This window comes from Vulpes vulpes, chromosome 4 (genome assembly GCF_048418805.1).
Source record: "Vulpes vulpes isolate BD-2025 chromosome 4, VulVul3, whole genome shotgun sequence".
NCBI lineage: Eukaryota > Metazoa > Chordata > Mammalia > Carnivora > Canidae > Vulpes > Vulpes vulpes.
The window spans coordinates 118,798,868-118,817,761 of NC_132783.1; the positions used below are offsets into that span (position 1 = coordinate 118,798,868).

Sequence of the window (18,894 nt, forward strand, 5' to 3'; positions counted from 1 at the left end):
ATGGCGCGCGGCAGCCCGAGGGCCCGAGCGCCCCGCCCCGCCCCGCCCGCCCGCCCCTCCGCTCTCCCGCCCGCTCGCGGGGCCGGCCCGGGCGGGGCCCAGCCGCTGCCGGGGGCGGGCGGGCGGCCGCCTCTCCCCGCCGGCTGCGCGGCCGGCCCCGGAGGCCCGCGCCTGGGGCTGGCGAGCTCCCCCGCCGCGCCGGGGCTTGGCGCTCCCCGGGGGCCGCCACCTGTCCGGCCCGGGCGCGGGGCGGCCGCTTCGCCCCCAGCTCTCGGAGGCGGCAGCGACAGGCAGGGGCAGGCACACGTGCACCCGGCGGGCAGGCTCAGGCTTCTGCGGAGACGCGCCCGGCCAGCGCACCCCCCGAGCGCACTCGTGCGCGCGCGCACAGAAGCCCACGGGCGCAAAGTCACCCCTGCCCGGCGCGCACAGGAGCGCCCAGGCACAGAGCCAAGTAAGCAGGACGCTCAGCGCTCACGTGGAGGCAGGCAGAGAGCCACAGACTCGGACGTCCCCCTCCAGGTACCGCAAACCCCTCACTGGGGCGCACAGCACCCCCCTCCCCTCCCCTTCCCAACACACACACGCACACGCACACGCACACGAGGCACATTCCCTTTCAAACAGTTGGCAGGACCGCAGGAGGTGACTTCAACAGCGGCCCGATTGCCTTAGCACACTCACTGTCAAGCACTTTGGGTGCCCTCCTTGGGAATTTGCAGGCATTGAGACACAGGATTGCACCCTCTGGATTTCCCTGGGAGCTGCAGCTGGGGTACGCAGGCCCGGGTTTGGGGACCCGGAGACAGGGCTGTGGGCTTCCATTCGTAATTCTTGGGCGTGTGCTATCACTCCCTCCTCATCTGTGGGAATGAAAATGAGTTGAAAATAGAATAATTTTCCTTTCAACCTCATCTTCTTCAGCAATCCCGCTGCCACTAGAAAAAAAAAAAAAATGCTTTCAGTCTGCCCGGTAGTGTGTTGATTTGTCCCGTTGAGCCATATGAAACCGCCTCTCTTCTGTGGCATCTGACTTTAAAAGTGGCTGTTTCATAGGGCTCAGACCATTAGAATGTGTTAACATTCAGAAAGTTTTGAAACCACAGGACAGAAGATAATTTCTCCTTAAAAAAAAAAAAAAAAAAAAAGTCATACCGAGCCTTCAGACTAGGGTCTTCGTCCATGAAATATTATCCTTTGCATCTGGCATATGACTCGACTGTTAAGAAGAAATTAATTTTCAGGATTTGATTTCACATGTATTAGTAGCTTCTTTGAAAGACTAAAAGTATTTCACGCAGTGTAACCAAACATACTTTGTAGATTACATAATAACATAACAATGGCTAACATTTAGGGAACACTCTGCTATGTGCTTTTCATGCATTATTCCATTTAATCCTTCCCACAGTCCCATGGTGGGGGGAGCACTATTTTTAGCTTTATTCACAAATGGGGCTCCAAGAGAAAAATAGCTTGCCCAGGGGCACGGGGCCAGGCACTGCCAGAGGCAGGAGGTGAACCCAGGTCTTCTTGACTCTAAAGCTCATCTTTTAATCCTTTCAAGGTACTTATTATCACTTGCAGAAGGGAATGGGGGCCAGGCAAGAGACTACAACCAGAATTGGAATACTCAGGTTCCAGATCCCCTGTCCTAGCACTTTCTAGCTCACCTTCCTTAGGCAAGTCAAAAAGAGAGAGCCTAATTTCCTCCCTCTCTAAGTGGAGAATAAAGTCACTCCCACTGGGCAGAGTGAGAGTGGAATATATAATAATAAATGTGAAAGTGCTTTTGCACATGTATGCACCACACAAATATGGGTTATAAAATGAAATATATAAAGATCACTTAGTAGTTTAGAATGTGTTGTCAGTCTTCTCTAATAGAACAAATACTTAAGGACAAAAGTTAACTTGGCCGTTTACTGTCCAAGTAAAGCCCAGAAACAAAATTTAATCTGCAATGCTCCCTTTAACTTCCTTGACCAGCCAGAGATTGTTTTTGCAAGACAAATGCCTTAAAAAGGAAATATTCCCCATAAAGGTGCAAATATTAATTAAAGATCTATTATGCTCCCATAGCTTTCAAAATATACCCACCCCATATTTGCGTTTTCCAAAATTGGCTCTGGTGTGATGCATTTTAGGAAACGGCAGTGTCTGTTATGCAACACAGTTTCTTTAAATATACATCTAGCCCAAATTGTGGAACCAAGCCTTTTAAAACCTCCTTCCTGTTTGCGAAGCTATGGAATAAATAAGCGTATTGTTTAACCTTCCCATAACAACAACAACAAAAAGAACAAAGAAAGCCCTTTTAGGATAAACACTAATTGATCATTTAGATATACACATGAGTCATCTAAAAGTTTAACTTTGAATATTTTGGGAAGCACCTTTTAAAAAAACCCACAAACACTAAATCAAAAAGGGAAGATGGCTTATGTCAACGAGGAGGTTCCAGGCTTTTACCCATCATCTTTCCCAAATGGACAATCTCTCCTTCTCTTCTCCTAGCCCCTGCTCATCACTTTTTTCTCCCTCCCTCCCTCCCTCCCTCCCTCCCTCCCTCCCTCCCTCCCTCCCTCCCTCCCTCCCTCCCTCTCTCTCCTTCTCTCTGCTTCATCACCAAGCTGGTAGGAATTTCAAGATGCTGCCTTCACACCAAGAGTCTTCTCCTGACCTCCTTTTAGAATTGGGCAGCCCGGTGGCTTAGTGGTTTAGCGCCACCTTCAGCCCGGAGCCTGATCTTGGAGACCCGGGATCGAGTCCTGTGTCAGGCTCCCCCTACATGGAGCCTGCTTCTCCCTCTGCCTGTGTCTCTGCCTCACTCTCCTTCTGTGTCTTGAGTAAATCTTTAAAAAAAGGAATTGGAGTAGAGAGAGTTAGTTAGAATGGGAAAGAGGCCAATAGATCATTTAGTTCATTTCCCTCCATGGTGCAATGAAGAAACTAAAGTGCAGAAGTAAGAAGTGTCTAGTCGAAAGTGGCAGGCAAGATAAAAAGATCCAGGCCTGCTCCCCGCCTTACATATGTCCAACGCAGTCACTTCATTTCCCAGCAGAGGACTTTGATTGGCCCTGCTTGCTGGGCTCGTGGCATTAGAGACTTAATGCTTCAGCTGAACTTGGAAGTTCTTAGTAGTCTAAATGCACCTTGATCTGATGTAAGAAAAAGCAGGCTCTTTTATGGTGATTGATAGTGTCTAATTACATATTTTGTTCAATCCCTTAAGACACTAATTTGTCGTTTCCTGCCTGCCAAACAGAAACAAAACAAAACACATTTTGATTTACTGAACAAATGTTTGAATAGGAGTAAGGTTCTTTGGTGCCAGGGAATGTCCTCACACCATTAGCTGGACAGCTTAGGAAAATCTTATCCTGTTCTTGGCTTAGATGAGATTCCTTCCATCTCTATGACCTGAGCAGATAAACATCTGTAGATTTCTTTCTAAATAATGGTCTTAAATGTCTTGTCTTTAATATTCTCTCTGGATACCTTCACCCCATTAAGTTTACATTAAATGAGATTAAATGTAATGTTCCATGTGCTCCCTTGCAGAAGAGATAACTCTTACTGTTTCCTTATTTTTGAATCAAAATGTACCCGTAGAATGCACATTTATCTTATCGGGCGCTATGTGTGAAAGGCCCCTTTGAATGTGAATAATGAGTAATTTGCTTGTAATTTGAGTTTTGGTGAAAAAGAATGAAAACAGGAACAAAACTTGGTGCCTTAGAAAGAAAAATGACTATGGGGACACCTGGGTGGCTCAGTGGTTGAGCGTCTGCCTTTGATTGAGGTTATGATCCCAGGTCCCGGGATTGAATCCTGCATTGCGCTCCCCACAGGGAGTCCGCTTCTCCCTCTGCCTGTGTCTCTGACTCTCTGTCTGTCTGTGTTCTCATGGATAAATAAATAAAATCTTAAAAAAGAAAGAAAGAAAGAAAAATGACTGAAAATTACTGTCACCGTCGAGTTATGTAGCTGGGTAGAATGTTTTTGGTTTTTGAGTGAAATATCTCACAGTCTGGTCAGCCCCTTACACAAGGCATCCACCAAAACTCTCAGCTCTAGCAAGGGCAAGCTCCCCACATCCTCCTGCCACTGTGTATTTCTGACTATGCAGAGAGTGAACTGCAGTACATCTCGCAGCTCCGGCCCAGGGATTTAAAGTCTGCCCCCTTGAGGCCACTCAAAACAAGTTTCCTTTTTCTTCCCCAAGACCGGCCTCAAGGTTTTGGGAGAATCCCTTGGCGGTCTCCGGAGCCTTCCTTTCAGCTTAAATAGCCCTTGTTCCTTTGGGTCTAGAGTCTCCTTTACCATCAGGGCAGACCTATTCATGCTTGGGTCTGTCAATGCCTAAACTTAACATCAATACCTGGAATGATCATAGAACAAGTCCTCAAATAATCAATTTGCAGTCACTGTGGCAACCAAAAAGTAAGCAGAGCAACCAGCAAAGCTTTCAGAACGGCTGATTATACCGGATGAATTTAATTTCCTGCTGTGCTAGCGTTTTATGAGAGACATGCTAATAAATTCTCCACGTCTCAGGGGGACCGAGTGAGGGGAGATGGCTTAAATTAAAGCCAGAGAGACTTCAGTTGGTCCTCTGAAGGGCTACTTGGCCTGAAGACTTCCAAAGAGGCTAATCTCTACCAGCTCTTCTCAGTTGGGACTTCATAAGAGAATTAACCCTGCAAAAACTGAGTGACGCTTCTTACTAATTTTCCCAAGAACAGTACCTAGCTATATTACCCACCTAGAGCTCTAAGAGAGAGGTTAAGTTGTTACATGCAATGTAAGGGATGCCTTAGGGCATAGGGCTTAATTCTTTGGCTGAATCTGAGTGGCATTGCTTGGAGTTTCCTGCAGATAGGGAATGAATGGTGTGTGATGATTAATACTTCTGTGTGATGGAAGCAGGTTGGGGCAGAGGAGGTAACATGGATGGGGGATCAGGAGACCCAGGCTCTGGGCTCAGGACAGCTATAATGTTATAAATAACCTTAGTCAAGTCACCTTCTTTCTTTGAGCCTCAATATTCATCCATGACACGAGGTTGGCCTGGGTGACATCTAAGACCCTCCTATTCTATTCTAAGCTGAACGAGTCTGTTGTGGGAAGGAAGCAAGTGGAGGGTCACTGAGGAATTGGGTTCCTGACTCTGAGGCCACCGAGGCACTGGCAGGCAAAACCCATCAATACTCTACAAAACAACTTGGCCATGCTCCCTTCCTCACGCCAAAGTTCACCATTGTGATTCTTGCCATTCCAATTAGCAGGTGTACCATTATTTGCTGAATACTTTATTGACATTGACTTCTTTCTAAAACCCAAATACATTTATTTTTAAAGAAAATTTTGTGTTGCTGCCATTGCTACACGTGGTAAACCGGTGTCATCTGCCATAAATAGAAGGTAACCATGAAAACAAAACAATGTTAATAAATTCTAGCTAGATTTTGCCGCTTGCCAAAGTTCTGAGCCTGGGGCTTGCTCTTTTTATTGAAAAGGAAGATTAGCAAGTGCTGGGGAGATAATAATGGTTTTCTAGCACCAAATGAGGCTTTCTCCACCTATCTTAAAAGACCGAAAGAAAATTGAAAAGGGGATCACTCTTAATAGTAGTCACTGTTTTTAATGTGGTGTTACTAAAGTATTTATAAAATAATTTCTTATTCTACCTAAACGGATCTCAGCCCCAGACTTGTGCTAATGCGACCCACCACTGCGATAGAAAAAAGCATGGGTTTGGGAACCAGTTGGGTCTGGGTTCCAATGGTGATTCTGACCTTAAACCAGCTGAGTGCTTCAAGCAATGTGCTTAAGCCCTCTGGGTCTCAGAGTGATTCTTTGTAAAATGAGGATAAAAATCCCTGAAATGGTTGTCGAGGGAATAGAAAGAATGCACGAAAAACTGGGTTTGGAGGGGAAGGGAGAAAACCAGGAGACATGACAGTAGAAAGGTCAGCGTAACTTGGATGGGTTGAGAGTTGGGGAGTTGAATCAGAGGAATCAGGGCCATCACCCAGCAGGGACTAGACAAGGAGAGCAGTAGTGTAAGTGTCTGTAGGACAGGAAGTGGTGATGAATTCAGATATGGCCATATGGAATTTGAGGTTTTGACTGGACATCAAAATAGAAGTTAGAATATCATCATGATTAGGAGATTAAGAATCAGGGCCATCACCCAGCAGGGACTAGACAAGGAGAGCAGTAGTGTAAGTGTCTGTAGGACAGGAAGTGGTGATGAATTCAGATATGGCCATATGGAATTTGAGGTTTTGACTGGACATCAAAATAGAAGTTAGAATATCATCATGATTAGGAGATTAAGAAATTTGAGGTGATGTGTCTGCCAGTGGTTGTCATTACACTGAAAGTGTTCTCTGAACTGCAGTACCCACAGAAGATGCCTTTGGTGGTTAAACGAAATAATGCATCTAAGGAACTTAGCACAGAGTTTCCAAAAAAGTGTTTATCTTCATCATCATCTCCTGGATTTTCCAGCATACTTCCAATTTCAGGACATTGTATTCATTTCTCCGAGGGCAATCTTTCAAATGAAAAAATAAATTGATCTAACAGGGAAACAGAATCTTTCGTATACATCATACTACTGAGAGTAGTACAGCCTTTGGTATGGATTTTTGGGAAATGTCTTAGGTTGGATTTCCTAGCATCTGCTGTAAGGATGAGGGTTTTTGTGTAAGTGATTGATGAAGAAAGGGAGAGAAATAAGCCAGGGAAGGGAGAGGCAAAATCGGTATGCGGCTTTAAGCAATGACCCCGGCACAGCTTGATCCTCAGAGGAGCTCTGGAGTGACTCTGGTGCCAACTACTTGGTTTGAAGGCCTGGTTACTCTGATTCTTAGCTGTATAGCCCTGAACAATGACTTAATCTTGTGTCTCAAACTCCTCTCCTGTATATTGGAATTGTTGGTAATAGTGTCTCACAGTCCCATGGGGTTGTTAGGAGAAATAAATGAGTTCATATCTGCAAAGTGGCTAGAACTAGCTAAGCACAGAGTAAGCAGTAAATTCACTATTGGTATCAAATTCAGAGAAGCTGTGGAAAGTTCTGTTAGCTATGGCACTCAGGAAACCGACCACGGGGAGATTGTATATGCAGCCTCTTGGGCTGAAGGACTAAGTGCAGACCTCCCAGTGTTTGAGCCTCAGGAAAGAAAATGCCTGAGAATGTGTGGTGGGCCCTGTAGGCAAGAAGTAAAATGAATGTGGGGATCAAGCAATGTCAGCTGGAGCAGAGGAGGACATGAAGCAGGGCTGAAGGGAGAATAAAGAGAGAAAATAAAGCCGGCTGTGGCCAGGAAAGAAGGGCAGAGGAAGAAAATTGCCTTTGATCCGTTCAGGAGAGGAGGAAGGGCTTATCTCTCCAAAGCGGTGCCTTGTGCTGGGTGGCACAGAGGGAAAGATCTCACTGCACCAATGAGAGGATATCCAGATACCCCAGCTGGGCTAAGCACTGTGGGGGCAACGAAACAAGTCCAGGGGCCAGAGGAAGAGGACCCCTGTCTTGGCCCTCACACCTCTGTGTGGCTGTCCCTCCCTGGGTCTCAGTCTGGTCTTCAATCTGTCAAATAAGAAGGCTGAATCGATGGACAGCATCCAAGCCAAGTGGTTGTCAAGGGGTCTGAGAGACAGCAGGCACAGTTCTTATTAACCGTGTGTGTATTAATTATAGGAGCTGGACGTAGCACCTTATACATATCCTCTCCTCTTTTCTCATTTCTGTGTAACATGATGAGGCAGACACATTTATCCCCATTTTACAGATGAGAAAATGGAGGTTTAAAGAAATCACAGCCCACCTCAGCTAACATGAGAGGTAAAAGGAGCAGAAGGGCTTCAAACCTAGTTCTGTCTGATTGGAAGACTGACCCTGATCCATGATCGCAGGACTCAGATGCAGAAGCCCAGCCAGTGCAAGGACTGCATGCCCAAGCTGGAGAGGCGGAAGCGCCCTGGTTGTCAGAGCCTTGCCACTGACTTTTACCAGACTGTTCGGGTCAGGAGGCAGCAGTTTCCAATGCTTATGGGAAAAAGGCCAAGTGACCAAGATTTGGGGCCAAGCATCCTTGTCACAATTTCTAAAAAGAGAAGAGAGGATGTCAAAAGTTGGAAGTCACTGGCCATGAGCTGTTGGGTTTTTCCGACATCCCTTCCTCCACTCCTAGTGCTCTTCCATTCCACCCCCTTGCCTTCTCCCCTCTTCCTGTACCAGTCCCTACGCCCAATACACACACATATGCACGTGCACATGCATACATACACACACATGCACACACTCATGCTTGTTCAGCTTCCTTCAGCAGGACTTGCTGACTATGAGACTGGATTAGATGCTTCTTCTATTGCTTTTGTGTCACCCCACACACTAGCACTTAGCCCATATTATTATTACTCCTCATTTTGTTCGCTAATATTACTTTATTCATCTTCATTTCCCCAACCCTCCAACACAGGGACCAGAATACAGAAGGCAGGTGCTCACGACACGTGTGCATGTGCACACACACATGCACACACACATTTACCTAGACATTCTTGAAGTAGCAGAGGGACATTACAAAATGAACAAGTGAACAAAGGTCCTTGTTTTTAAGAAACTCAGATGCTGGGAAGGGAGGTTGGTACATGAACTTCACTTCCATGTAATGGAGTAAATACTGTGACAGAGCTGGGGAAACTAGCTCGGTACTCTGTCTCCCCATGTAAACACTGAGGAGGAGGCCTAGGGAAAACTTCCAAAAGAGCAGGCGAGCAGCAGATAACAAGGAGTCTTTAGCCAAGAGAGTAAGGTGATTCTTAAAAAGAAGAACTAATTTAACAGAGCTGTTTGGAGACTAATTTGGTAGAATTTACTAAAATGTAAAAAGTATATATCCTTTCATCTAGCAATTCCCTTGCTTGAAATGTGTTCCTTAAAATGTTGGATGTTTTACCTGAACGTCTAATTTCAATTTTGTTTGTAAAGGAGAACAAAACAAAACCATTTGTTCAGAAAGGGGAAATGATTAAGTAGACCAGAAGAAACACATAATCATGATGGGTAATCATTAAAGAGAATGAAGTAGATCTAAATGTGTAGACTCAGGAGCTTGCACCGTATTTTATCACTAAGGTAGAAAAGCAAATTCTATACCAGGCTGTATAAACTTATTTCAGTTGTGTTATGTTACAACCATATGTGTGGGAGTTTTAGGTATCTTAGTTACTACTGGCAGATCCTGCTGAAAGCCCTAGGGGGGCAGAGTTAGCACTTAAACATGGTGCTGCTTCTCAAGGATTTACTGGAACATGGTGAAGATAAGGAGGATAATGATATGACAGGGTGTGTGATAAAGGCTATAAAAGAGGTTTAAAATAGATCTGCATGGACAGAAGCCTGGTCTTGTTAGTTTGTGACAGACGGTGAAGATAAATCAGAGTTTCGTTCGGTTGGTGGCCATAAGCTGGGTGTGGAGGATAGACGTGACTTTGGTAGTCAGGTGGTAGTCAGGTCACATGGAGAAGAAACATGTGAATGGATGTAGATGTGGGAAACTTTGAACTGTGCTTGAGAAACAGCAATTACCCCAGAAGAGTTATGCCACCTGGCCCGTGGGTAGGGGAGCTGTAAGGTGAGATGTGGGCTACGTATTTTGGAAGTCTCAAAATGCCGGGATAAGGAGTTGAGGTTTACAGGAAATCATGGAAGGGGGTGGGACAGGTCACGGAAAGCCACAGTCCAGGAAAAAGCCCACCATGGGATAATGGAGACTATTTCACAGAAGCGTGCCCAGCAGCCCTTGCCAGAGGGGTGGATTAGGAAAGAAACCAAGGCAGCAAGGGAGTGACATGGTGCTGCCCCTATGGCTCTTTGCTTGGTGCCAGGTCTTTGCTTCCTCATTTGTAAAGCAGTTTGGACTCTTCTCCTCTCTGCCCCCAGACCGGTGGTGAATCAAATGCACAAATGTGTGTGTGACTGTGGGGCTGGTTGCCAGGAAAGGGCTGCTTTCCTATAGGGACTGTGTTTATTGCTGTCAGAAAATACAGGACAGAGCTCAGCAAGAGGAGAGTTCAGGCTGCCACAGGGGGAGGGACGTGTGACAAGCTGTGGGAACATATGGGGTGGTCATCTGGGCCACAGAGCCTGAGAGGAAGTGAGTGGATCTACATGCAAAGTCCAGAAACAAGAAGAAACCATTTCTGACCTACCACACTGGCAAAATTTAATGCTTTACAAAAACCCAGGGTTGAGGGGGTGCCTGGTGGCTCAGTGGTTGAGCGTCTGCCTTTGGCTCAGGTTGTGATCCCAGGGTCCTGGGTCAAGTCCCGCATTGGGCTCCCTGCATGGAGCCTGCTTCCCCCTCTGCCTGTGTCTCTGCTTCTCTCTGTGTCTTTCATGAATAAATAAATAAGGTCTTAGAAACAAAAAACAAAAAACAGGGTCGGAACAGGACTCAGGAATATGCTGTCGTCACATTTTACACAGTTACGCAGGTATTGTCCTAAGCACACAGATCTGTACAACATATATGAAAAGGATGGTCACTGCAATTTAGCATAATAAAAAAACCCCAAAAATCTGTTTAACATAATATTGTTTAGTGCAGTAAGAAAATAAAAGCTGGAAATAAGGCTACATAAATTAATGTATTGACATACATGGATTATTATGCAAATGCAGATATGTAGCAGCTTTATTCATAATTGCCAATTTATTCATATTCTGGAAGCAACCAAGGGGTCCTTCAGTGGATAAACTTGTACATTCAGACAATGGAATCTTATTCTGCACTAAAAGGAAATGAGCTATTAAGCTATGAAAAGATATGAAAGAGGGCAGCCTGGGTGGCTCAGTGATTTAGTGCCACCTTCAGCCCAGGGCGTGATCCTGGGGACCCGGGATCAAGTCCCACATCAGGTTCCCTCCATGGAGCCTGCTTCTCCCTCTGCCTGTGTCTCTGCCTCTCTCTCTCTCTCTCTCTCTCTCTCTCTCTATATATATATATATATATATATATATAATGAATAATAAATAAAATATTTTAAAAAGAAAAGATATGAAAGAAACATAAAAGTGTATTACTAAGTGGAAAAAGCCAATCTGAAAAGGCTACACACACTGTTTGGCTCCAACTATATGATACCCAGGAAAAGCCAAAATTAGGGACAGAATGAAGAGACCAGAGATTATCAGAGGTTAGTGGGAAGGGAGGAATGAAAAGGCAAAGCTCAGTGGATTTTTAGGGCAGTGAAAACTACTCCGCATGATACTATGATAGTGGATATATGTCATCGTACATTTGCCAAAATCTTTAGATTGTGCAACCCCAAGAGTGAAGCCTAATGTAAACCATGGACTTTGAATGATTATGATCTGTCAATGTAGGTTCATCAACTACTACAAATGTACCTCTCTGGTATATATATGCATAGGGCAGGGGGTGTATGGGAAATCTCTGCACCTTCTTCTCAACTTTGCTGTGAGGCTAGCAGTGCTCTAAAAACTAGAATCCATTATTTTAAAAAAAGAGGAAGTTTTGTACCAGCTGGTATGAAGCAATATCCAAAATACATTTTAAAGTATAAGGGCTCATTGTACAACAGCATAACATATCCTCATTTGATAAACCACAGTATGTGCCATCTACTTAACAACACAAATATGTATCAATAGGGAGGTGTGTAAATTAAAAAAAAATGCGTATGGCTGTACAATGGATTTTATCCTGCAGTTCAAAAGAATGAGATAGATATGTGTGATAAAGATCTCCAAAAGGTCTCTAAGATACTAAACGAAAAGGGTTGAAACAAAAGTAGTATGTATATCACCTTTCTGTATAAATAGCATAAGTTTTTATTTTCACAAATATACTCTGGAAAGACTTTCAGAAAGTTAGCAGTGTTTACTATAGGGGACTAGTGACAGGGAGATGGGGCTGGTGGGGAGGACAGGACAGTAGGCTTTTACTTTCGTCTTTCACTCATCTGTTCTGTTTGATTTTTCACTATGAGTATGATTTTTTTTAAGTGTAATTAACATACATTAGTTTCAGGTGTTCTATCTAGTGATTCAACAATTCTATACAATTGTCAGTGCTCATCATGGTAAGTGTACACTTTAATCCCCTTTGTCTATTTTACTCCTCCCTCCATCCTGAGATGTGTCCTATTAGAAAGTGTAATTTAATAATACTTTTTTTTTTTTTTTAAAAAGTGTTGCTCTCGGATTTCTAGAATGTACTGTTATGGCCACAGAGTTCTTCCTCATGACTACCCTTCTCTGGTGAAGAAGCTGAAATACAATTTAACCAAACGTGAGTGAACTTAATAATAAGTCTTGTCTATGGAGGCCAGGGGTGAAGGTGGGGAGAGAACATGCAACAGATAGCAGCCAGGATATAAAAGTAGACATTGTTAGAATTTTTAGTAACTCCTTTGGAGGGGGAAGAGGAAGGATGTGAGAAGAAACCAGAAATGAAAATAGAAATGGCAAAAACTTGAACAAATGAGGAAGCCCTATGAGAAAAGCCTGAGCTTGCCAAAGCTGTTTCTGGGGCCTGGGTTCTCTTTAGAGTGTACGTGTGTGCACATCTCTGACTGTGTCTGCTCATGTGACCCTTTTTGACAGTCCAGGGGCTTAGCAGGGCGAAGCATCATTCTGCCTCAGAATCGGGGTGCCCCTCTGGTTTGCCCAGCTCGGTGGAGCCGAGGGGTTCCTCAATGCAGCCTCAGACAGCAAGGAGCCTGGTGGGAGGCCCTGGCTCTGGCTGCCGCACTCCTAACTCCCTTCTGTCTCCTGCTTCTGCGTAAAATTAGGTTTGTACAGGTCTTCCTTTGCTAAAAAGATACCCACTGATAGTCCACCTCTTTCACGGTCCCATGGGGAAACTGAGATCCACAGTGAGGAGGGAAACTGAGAAATATAATAGAGGGGGAGGCATGAGTCAGAGGCCAGGGGTTCTGATTCTCAGTTCCCTTACAGCTTTTCATTCTTACATTTTAGCTGAAACTGAAAAGAAGACGAGAAGACCTGGGGCGAGCTGAAATTTCAAAGGCTTAAGTTGAAAGAGAATGTTCCTGGGGGGTGGGGGTGGGAGGGTGGCCCGGAATATTAGACTCACAAAAAACCAATAGGGAGAGAAAAGCATTATCAAGGAATTAGAATAGACAAAAGAGGAAAAGTGAACCGAAATATTTTTGAGGATAAACCGGATCCTAAAATGGAAACAATGAATTGAAAGGCAGGGTTTAAAAAAAAAAAAAAAAAGCTGGTGCAACCAACAAATATGTTTTGATCGCCCGCCACGGACGCCACTGTTGGTTCCCTGACCGGCTGAGATCCTGGCCTCGGCGGGTTTGCGGCCTGGCGGCCAGTCGGGCAGTTGGCACCGAGCAAGAGCACGGATCCGCTTCTCCGAGCTCTTGTTGGACGTGCTCTCCTGATGGACGCGGCAGTTATTTGCCAAGTGCAGCAGCGTGTGATGTGCCCCGTCTGGCATAACAAAGATGTTGGCCTCCGCCTCTGTGAGGTTCCCAGTGCAGAGAGTGGAACCGGCCACGTCGGGGAGGCCGGGAGGGGAGAGACCTAAGGCCTTGCTTCCTGGTTCTGATTACAGGAAAGTGGGGGAGAGCCGGGCAAACACAGCAGCCCCGGAGGGTTGCTAAGAGGGAAGGAGAAGGACGTAGGGCAGAGGCGCCCAGCTGACATACCGATGCGGCCCACCTGCTCGCCCAGGCCCTCAGATCCCCAGATTCCTACACCGAGGAGGGGCCCAAGGCCCATAGGCGGGCAGGGGCTCACCCAACGTCACACAGCCAGTCGGAGGCAGTGCTGGCAGCGGAATCCAGGACTCTTCCCATTGCCCCATCCTGTCACACTGAAGGGACAGCCCAGTGGTTAATTAAATGCAGGATGTTCTGGAGTCAGGCTGACCTGGATCTGTACCCTGCTTCTGCCACTTGCTGGTGGTCTTGTGATCCTGGGCAAGTTTCTCTCTCCACCTGGATGTCTCCATCTGTTAAATGGGGACTGTGATTGTCATTACTGGGATGGCTTCCCTCCACCATGGCCATCCTCGCTTCCTTCCCTCCTGTGTGTGCCATTGCCCCATCAAAAGGTGGCGTTTTAAAAAAAAAAAAAAAAAAAAAGTGGCGTTTATCTTTCACCCTCTTGGATCTGGTCTGACTTGTGACTACCGCGACCGGCGACTACAGCCGACGTGACACTGTGGCAGTTCCAGAGCAAGTCTTTGTAAGGACTGGCAACTTCTGCCCGTGTCTCCTGAGTTACTTGCTCTGGAAGAAGAACTCCACTGAATACACGAGCCAAAGACGGCCATGCAGAGAGGCAGCTCAAGCAGGCTGGGAAGTGGAGAGGCTGCGAGGAGAGAGATGCTTCTGCCCCTCTTCCAGCTATTCCATTGTAGCCTCAGCCTTTGGATGACTCCAGCCTCAGGCCCTTGGGACTGCAGATGCATGAGAAGCTCCAAGCAAAACCTACCTAGCTGAGCCCCTTCCACAGTCAAAAGAGGTAATCGTACATTGATGTTTTTAAGCCACAAAGGTTTAGGGGATGCTTGTTACACAGCAGCGATAAGGGGACCACGTGCTTACTGAGGCTATTCGTGGATCCATGAGACAATTATGTAGAATAGAAGTGGAGACACATGAAATATGAATGGTAGCTTTTTATTTTAGTGGACTAAATGCAAACAACAAACTCCAAACACCTCCGTCAGTCTCTACTAAAAAGCACATTACAGCATCCCTGAATGATGCATTTGCAGACCACACGAATGAACTTCCTTTTCCCTTCACCTGACAGTCTTTGAAGACAGCCCCTACGCCCTGCTCCAGCCATACCAGCCTCCTCAGACCTTCCTATGAGTCAGGTATTTGCACATGCTGTTCCCGGTGCCTAAAAGCCTTTCCTTCCCCCTGTTTACATCTTTACTGCTTACTCATCCCTCAGCTGAATCATCATTTCCTCTGGAAGTGTAGGTCCCCACCCTCTGGGGAGATGCCCTCAGAATACGGTGCCCCTCTCCTTCCAACACTTATCTCAGTTTTGCACCTTTGCATGTATTCGTGAGATTATGCAATCACCATATTTCCCAGAAGACTCTCAGGGCAGGGACAACATTGATTTCATTTGCCTTGGCTTATCCCTATATCCCCCCAAACTAGCCCCAGTTGGAACCCGGCCACATGTGGATCCTCAGTAAATGCTTTCAGTGAGCCAGCAAGTCAGCTCCCACTTCCCTTATGCCTTTTCTTCTTCATATTGAGCATCTCTAGTCCCTTTGGGGTGTAGGACTTGGTTTCAGCTTCATTCCTCTTCCCTATGCTCAGCTTCTGATCTAGGCTCCTCAGCCTGTAGGTCCTGCCGTCTCATCACCTTTAGGACTCTACCTTCAAGCCCTAAAACCTGAGGCTTATTTAGTCTTTCTGCTATTTTGGAAGGAGGCATTTCTAATACTAAGAGGTTCCTCTTCCATGGTCATCTGTTTCCAAACAAGGCAGTTTCTCCCTCAGACTTGAACAGTGGGTACCCAGGGCTGTTGGCAACAATGCGATGAGCATGCCCTTCCCTGCATCAATTCTTGCAATACCACACCCTCTCTTCTTTCAGCCGCCCTCTCCACTGCCCCAGCTAGAGCACCAATCATCCCTCATCTGGAATGTTCTCTCTCCCTCACACCAGCTGCCTCAGGAATTTCCTGAACTACAAATCTGCTCCTGTTACATCCCTGCATAGACTTCCAGTGAACCCTGCCTACCTTCATTGTCTTTAGCAGAAGTTGCAAACTGGTGGCCACATCTGGCCTATAGAGGTCTTCAGCTTGGCCAAGGGAGTTGAAAGTAATGAGGCACTAATGTTTAAAAATTTGGGACTTATAAAATTCCAGATGCTCAATTTCACTTAAAAATATCAACGTGTGGGCAGCCCTGGTGGCGCAGCGGTTTAGCGCCGCCTGCAGCCCAGGGTCTGATCCTGGAGACCCAGGATCAAGTCCCACATCGGGCTCCCTGCATGGAGCCTGCTTCTCCTTCTGCCTGTGTCTCTGCCTCTCTCTCTGTGTGTCTCTCATGAACAACTTAATAAATAAAATATTTTTAAAAATATCAACGTGTGTGTCAACTATACCTCAACAAAAAAGAAACAAACAAACAAACAAAAAGTAGGCAGATATAACCTCAACATACAAAAATCAATTTTGCATTTCCAGTAAGGGGAGGAAAGACAGAATATTGAATAAGTGACGTTGGAATGAATGGCTAACATTTGGGGGAGAAATTAAGTTAAACTCCTGTATTATATCAGATGTAAAAATTAATTCCCCATAGATTAAGATACCAAAGATAAAAAATAAAACTATAACAGTACTAAAGGGAAAAAAATACCAATGATCCAGCCACATTGGAGACATGGAAGAATGAGTTGAAGCGAAGGAGTCTGGGGGGCACCAGGTCTTGAGTTTGTCGTAGTTCCCACCATTCCCTAAGGACCCCCATTTTCCCCACCAGTGGTCAGCGGTTATTCATCATTGCATTGCATGGCCCATCCCAGCTGTTTCACCTGTTTTACTTCCCCCTTGGTTTCCCTCAGTCCTTACATTCCCACCCCTATCTGGCATAGGAGAATTCTCAGTTTCTGAGTCTGTTAAGAAGTAGACAAGAAGGAAAGAAATACAGGACACTTTCACCAGCCAGTCCCTCTTAGTCCAGAGCCATGTGTAATTCAGGGAGAAAATTTAATTTTGTGTGGGGGAAGAGCGAGATTATAGTCAGTCTTTATTTTCTCCTCCATACTTTCCCAAATTTCCTACATTAAACATGCTTTCCTTTTGCAAAGCTAGGCTGAAAGACGGGATGTCCCTGCAGATTTTAGCTCTGTCTATAAAATTGAGGGTACTTGGTTTTCCTTCTATAGCTACTTGTACTACTGGATCTGTTATCTAAGTAGTGGCTTCTTACTGCATACTACCATCAGCTCATAAATCAAACTAAATTTAAATTACCTTTTACTTCTCTTTCTTGTAGTTCTACTTTTTTGAGGGTAATTGTTACCCTCAAAAGGTAACAGTTGGCTTATCGAGGTATAAAACATACATATAAGTGCAAACATCTTAAGTAAATTTACTTTTTTTTTTTTTTTGAGGGTAATTGTTACCCTCAAAAGGTAACAGTTGGCTTATCGAGGTATAAAACGTACATATAAGTGCAAACATCTTAAGTAAATTTAACACATTTTAAGAAACGCAATTCAATGCTTGGTGCATTTTTATAAAATTACCACACTCTTGCAAATGGCACCAGCTCGAGAAAGTACTTGTGAACACATAGCTCTTTTGATCCTTATGATCTTGAGAGGCAGGCTGACTTGCAGGTGAGCAAATTAAGGCTCACAGGAGGCCAAAATAAATGCCTTGCTCCAAAATAAAACCCTCTGAGCTGGCATGCAGCTGAGCTGAGACTTGAACTGAATCTCCCTGCACTGTGATTAGACTCCCAACAAGGCCATGGGAGGCAGAGAGCAAGGACCATGTAAGAGGACTGGAGGAAATATTGTTGCTGTGAATCAGACACATGTTAGACTTACGCCCATGCGCATCTACAGCATAGGCTCTTCTCAGTTGCCTCCTCTTGACTTGCTCCTCCCTCTCCTCCCCGACACTCTGCACTTCAGCTCTCTGTTCCTTTAACTGAATGTGAAACATTCCCCTTCTTGGCTGTTTTGGAATTGCCATACCAAAGGTTTGTCTAAGAAAGTCACCAATTGAAGAAAGGCACCTCTGGCTTCCTTCCTCTGCCTTCTTTGGAGCATGTAAACAGTAGCTGGAGAATGGAAAAAAGGAAACGTCGTGTTTATTTGATGGCTAAAGCCTGTGATAGGGTCCTCTGAGTGACAACATCATTCAGAAATCCCCAGCAGCTCCCGGGTGCTTCTGTCAAATCCACACTCAGACTAGCAAAGGCCCTTAGAGGCCATTTAGTTCCTTCTCTCTGCCATGAATGGGGAACCAGAAGCTCAGAGGAGGGAAGCTGCTCACCCAGGGTAAGTCAACCTGAGGCAGAGCTGGGATTGGAAACTCATTGGCAGGAATCTTTCCTAACTTTGTGAACTCGATAATTTTTGCATTGGGTTCTTTGCTTGTGCTGGTTATGTGCCTATTGCCTTCTCTGTCCTGTGACACTGGGGCTGGGTGTCTAGAGGTTGCATTGCCCAGAATTCCTTGCTGGGTGTCTTGATGTTTCCCTCTGACAACAAAGGGCCATCCTAGCTCAATTTCTGTAATTTTCTGCACACCCTGTATCAGCTGTGGGTGTTCTCCAGGGCAGAGGCTTGAGCCACAGCCGCCATCTGAGATCTAAGCCTTAGCCCATGCAGGGCACTCTCTAACTCTTGCTTTCTGCGAACCTTTCCATTCCCCTTCTGTTCCCTCCATCTTAGAGGTGGTAACTATTTCTCACAGTTACTCTTATATGAATTTTCTTAGCATTCTCTTTTTGCTTTTACAACCGTCCAACAACTGCAATCAATTCCCTGTATTAAATGCCTGTTATTTGAAATACCTAGCATGGTGTGTGATCTTCATATTAATCCTAACTGAAACGTTGCTTAAAAATATTTGCTTTCTAATTTTTGCAGCTTTTTTCTTCCATCTATCCATAGAAACATAAAATAGGTGATGCCCAGGATATGGGAAGAGACACTAGCATTCATTAATACAACAGCTATTTACTTAGGATCCATCCTGGTTCTGATACTCAATATTCAGTCATCCTTGTCCATGAGGGATTTGAGATGTTTCAGGGAGTTGGGTCGGTAAGCAGGCAGGTAAAGTGCAAAGTGATAAAGGCTATGAGCAT

The 18,894-nt window shown here is 45.3% G+C and overlaps 1 protein-coding gene across 1 annotated transcript; it reads left to right on the forward strand.

Annotated features, from left to right (window-relative positions):
• On the forward strand, window positions 1-16,146 carry LOC140598758 (uncharacterized). The gene is made up of 3 exons (XM_072757291.1): window positions 1-522; window positions 12,236-12,335; window positions 13,025-16,146. Exons 1-3 carry the CDS (start codon window positions 1-3, stop codon window positions 13,063-13,065), a joined length of 663 nt encoding a protein of 220 aa, XP_072613392.1. The 3' UTR covers window positions 13,066-16,146.
• Window positions 16,147-18,894: the final 2,748 nt, after the last annotated feature.

What these genes read in the sequence shown, in the direction of transcription:
- LOC140598758 (XM_072757291.1), top strand. Translation starts at nt 1, where the DNA reads ATGGCGCGCGGCAGCCCGAGGGCCCGAGCGCCCCGCCCCGCCCCGCCC. An exon ending in ACTCGGACGTCCCCCTCCAG is followed by an intron (nt 523 to 12,235) that starts GTACCGCAAACC and finishes TTTTTTAAAAAG; the next exon opens with TGTTGCTCTCGGATTTCTAG. An exon ending in GAAATACAATTTAACCAAAC is followed by an intron (nt 12,336 to 13,024) that starts GTGAGTGAACTT and finishes CTTACATTTTAG; the next exon opens with CTGAAACTGAAAAGAAGACG.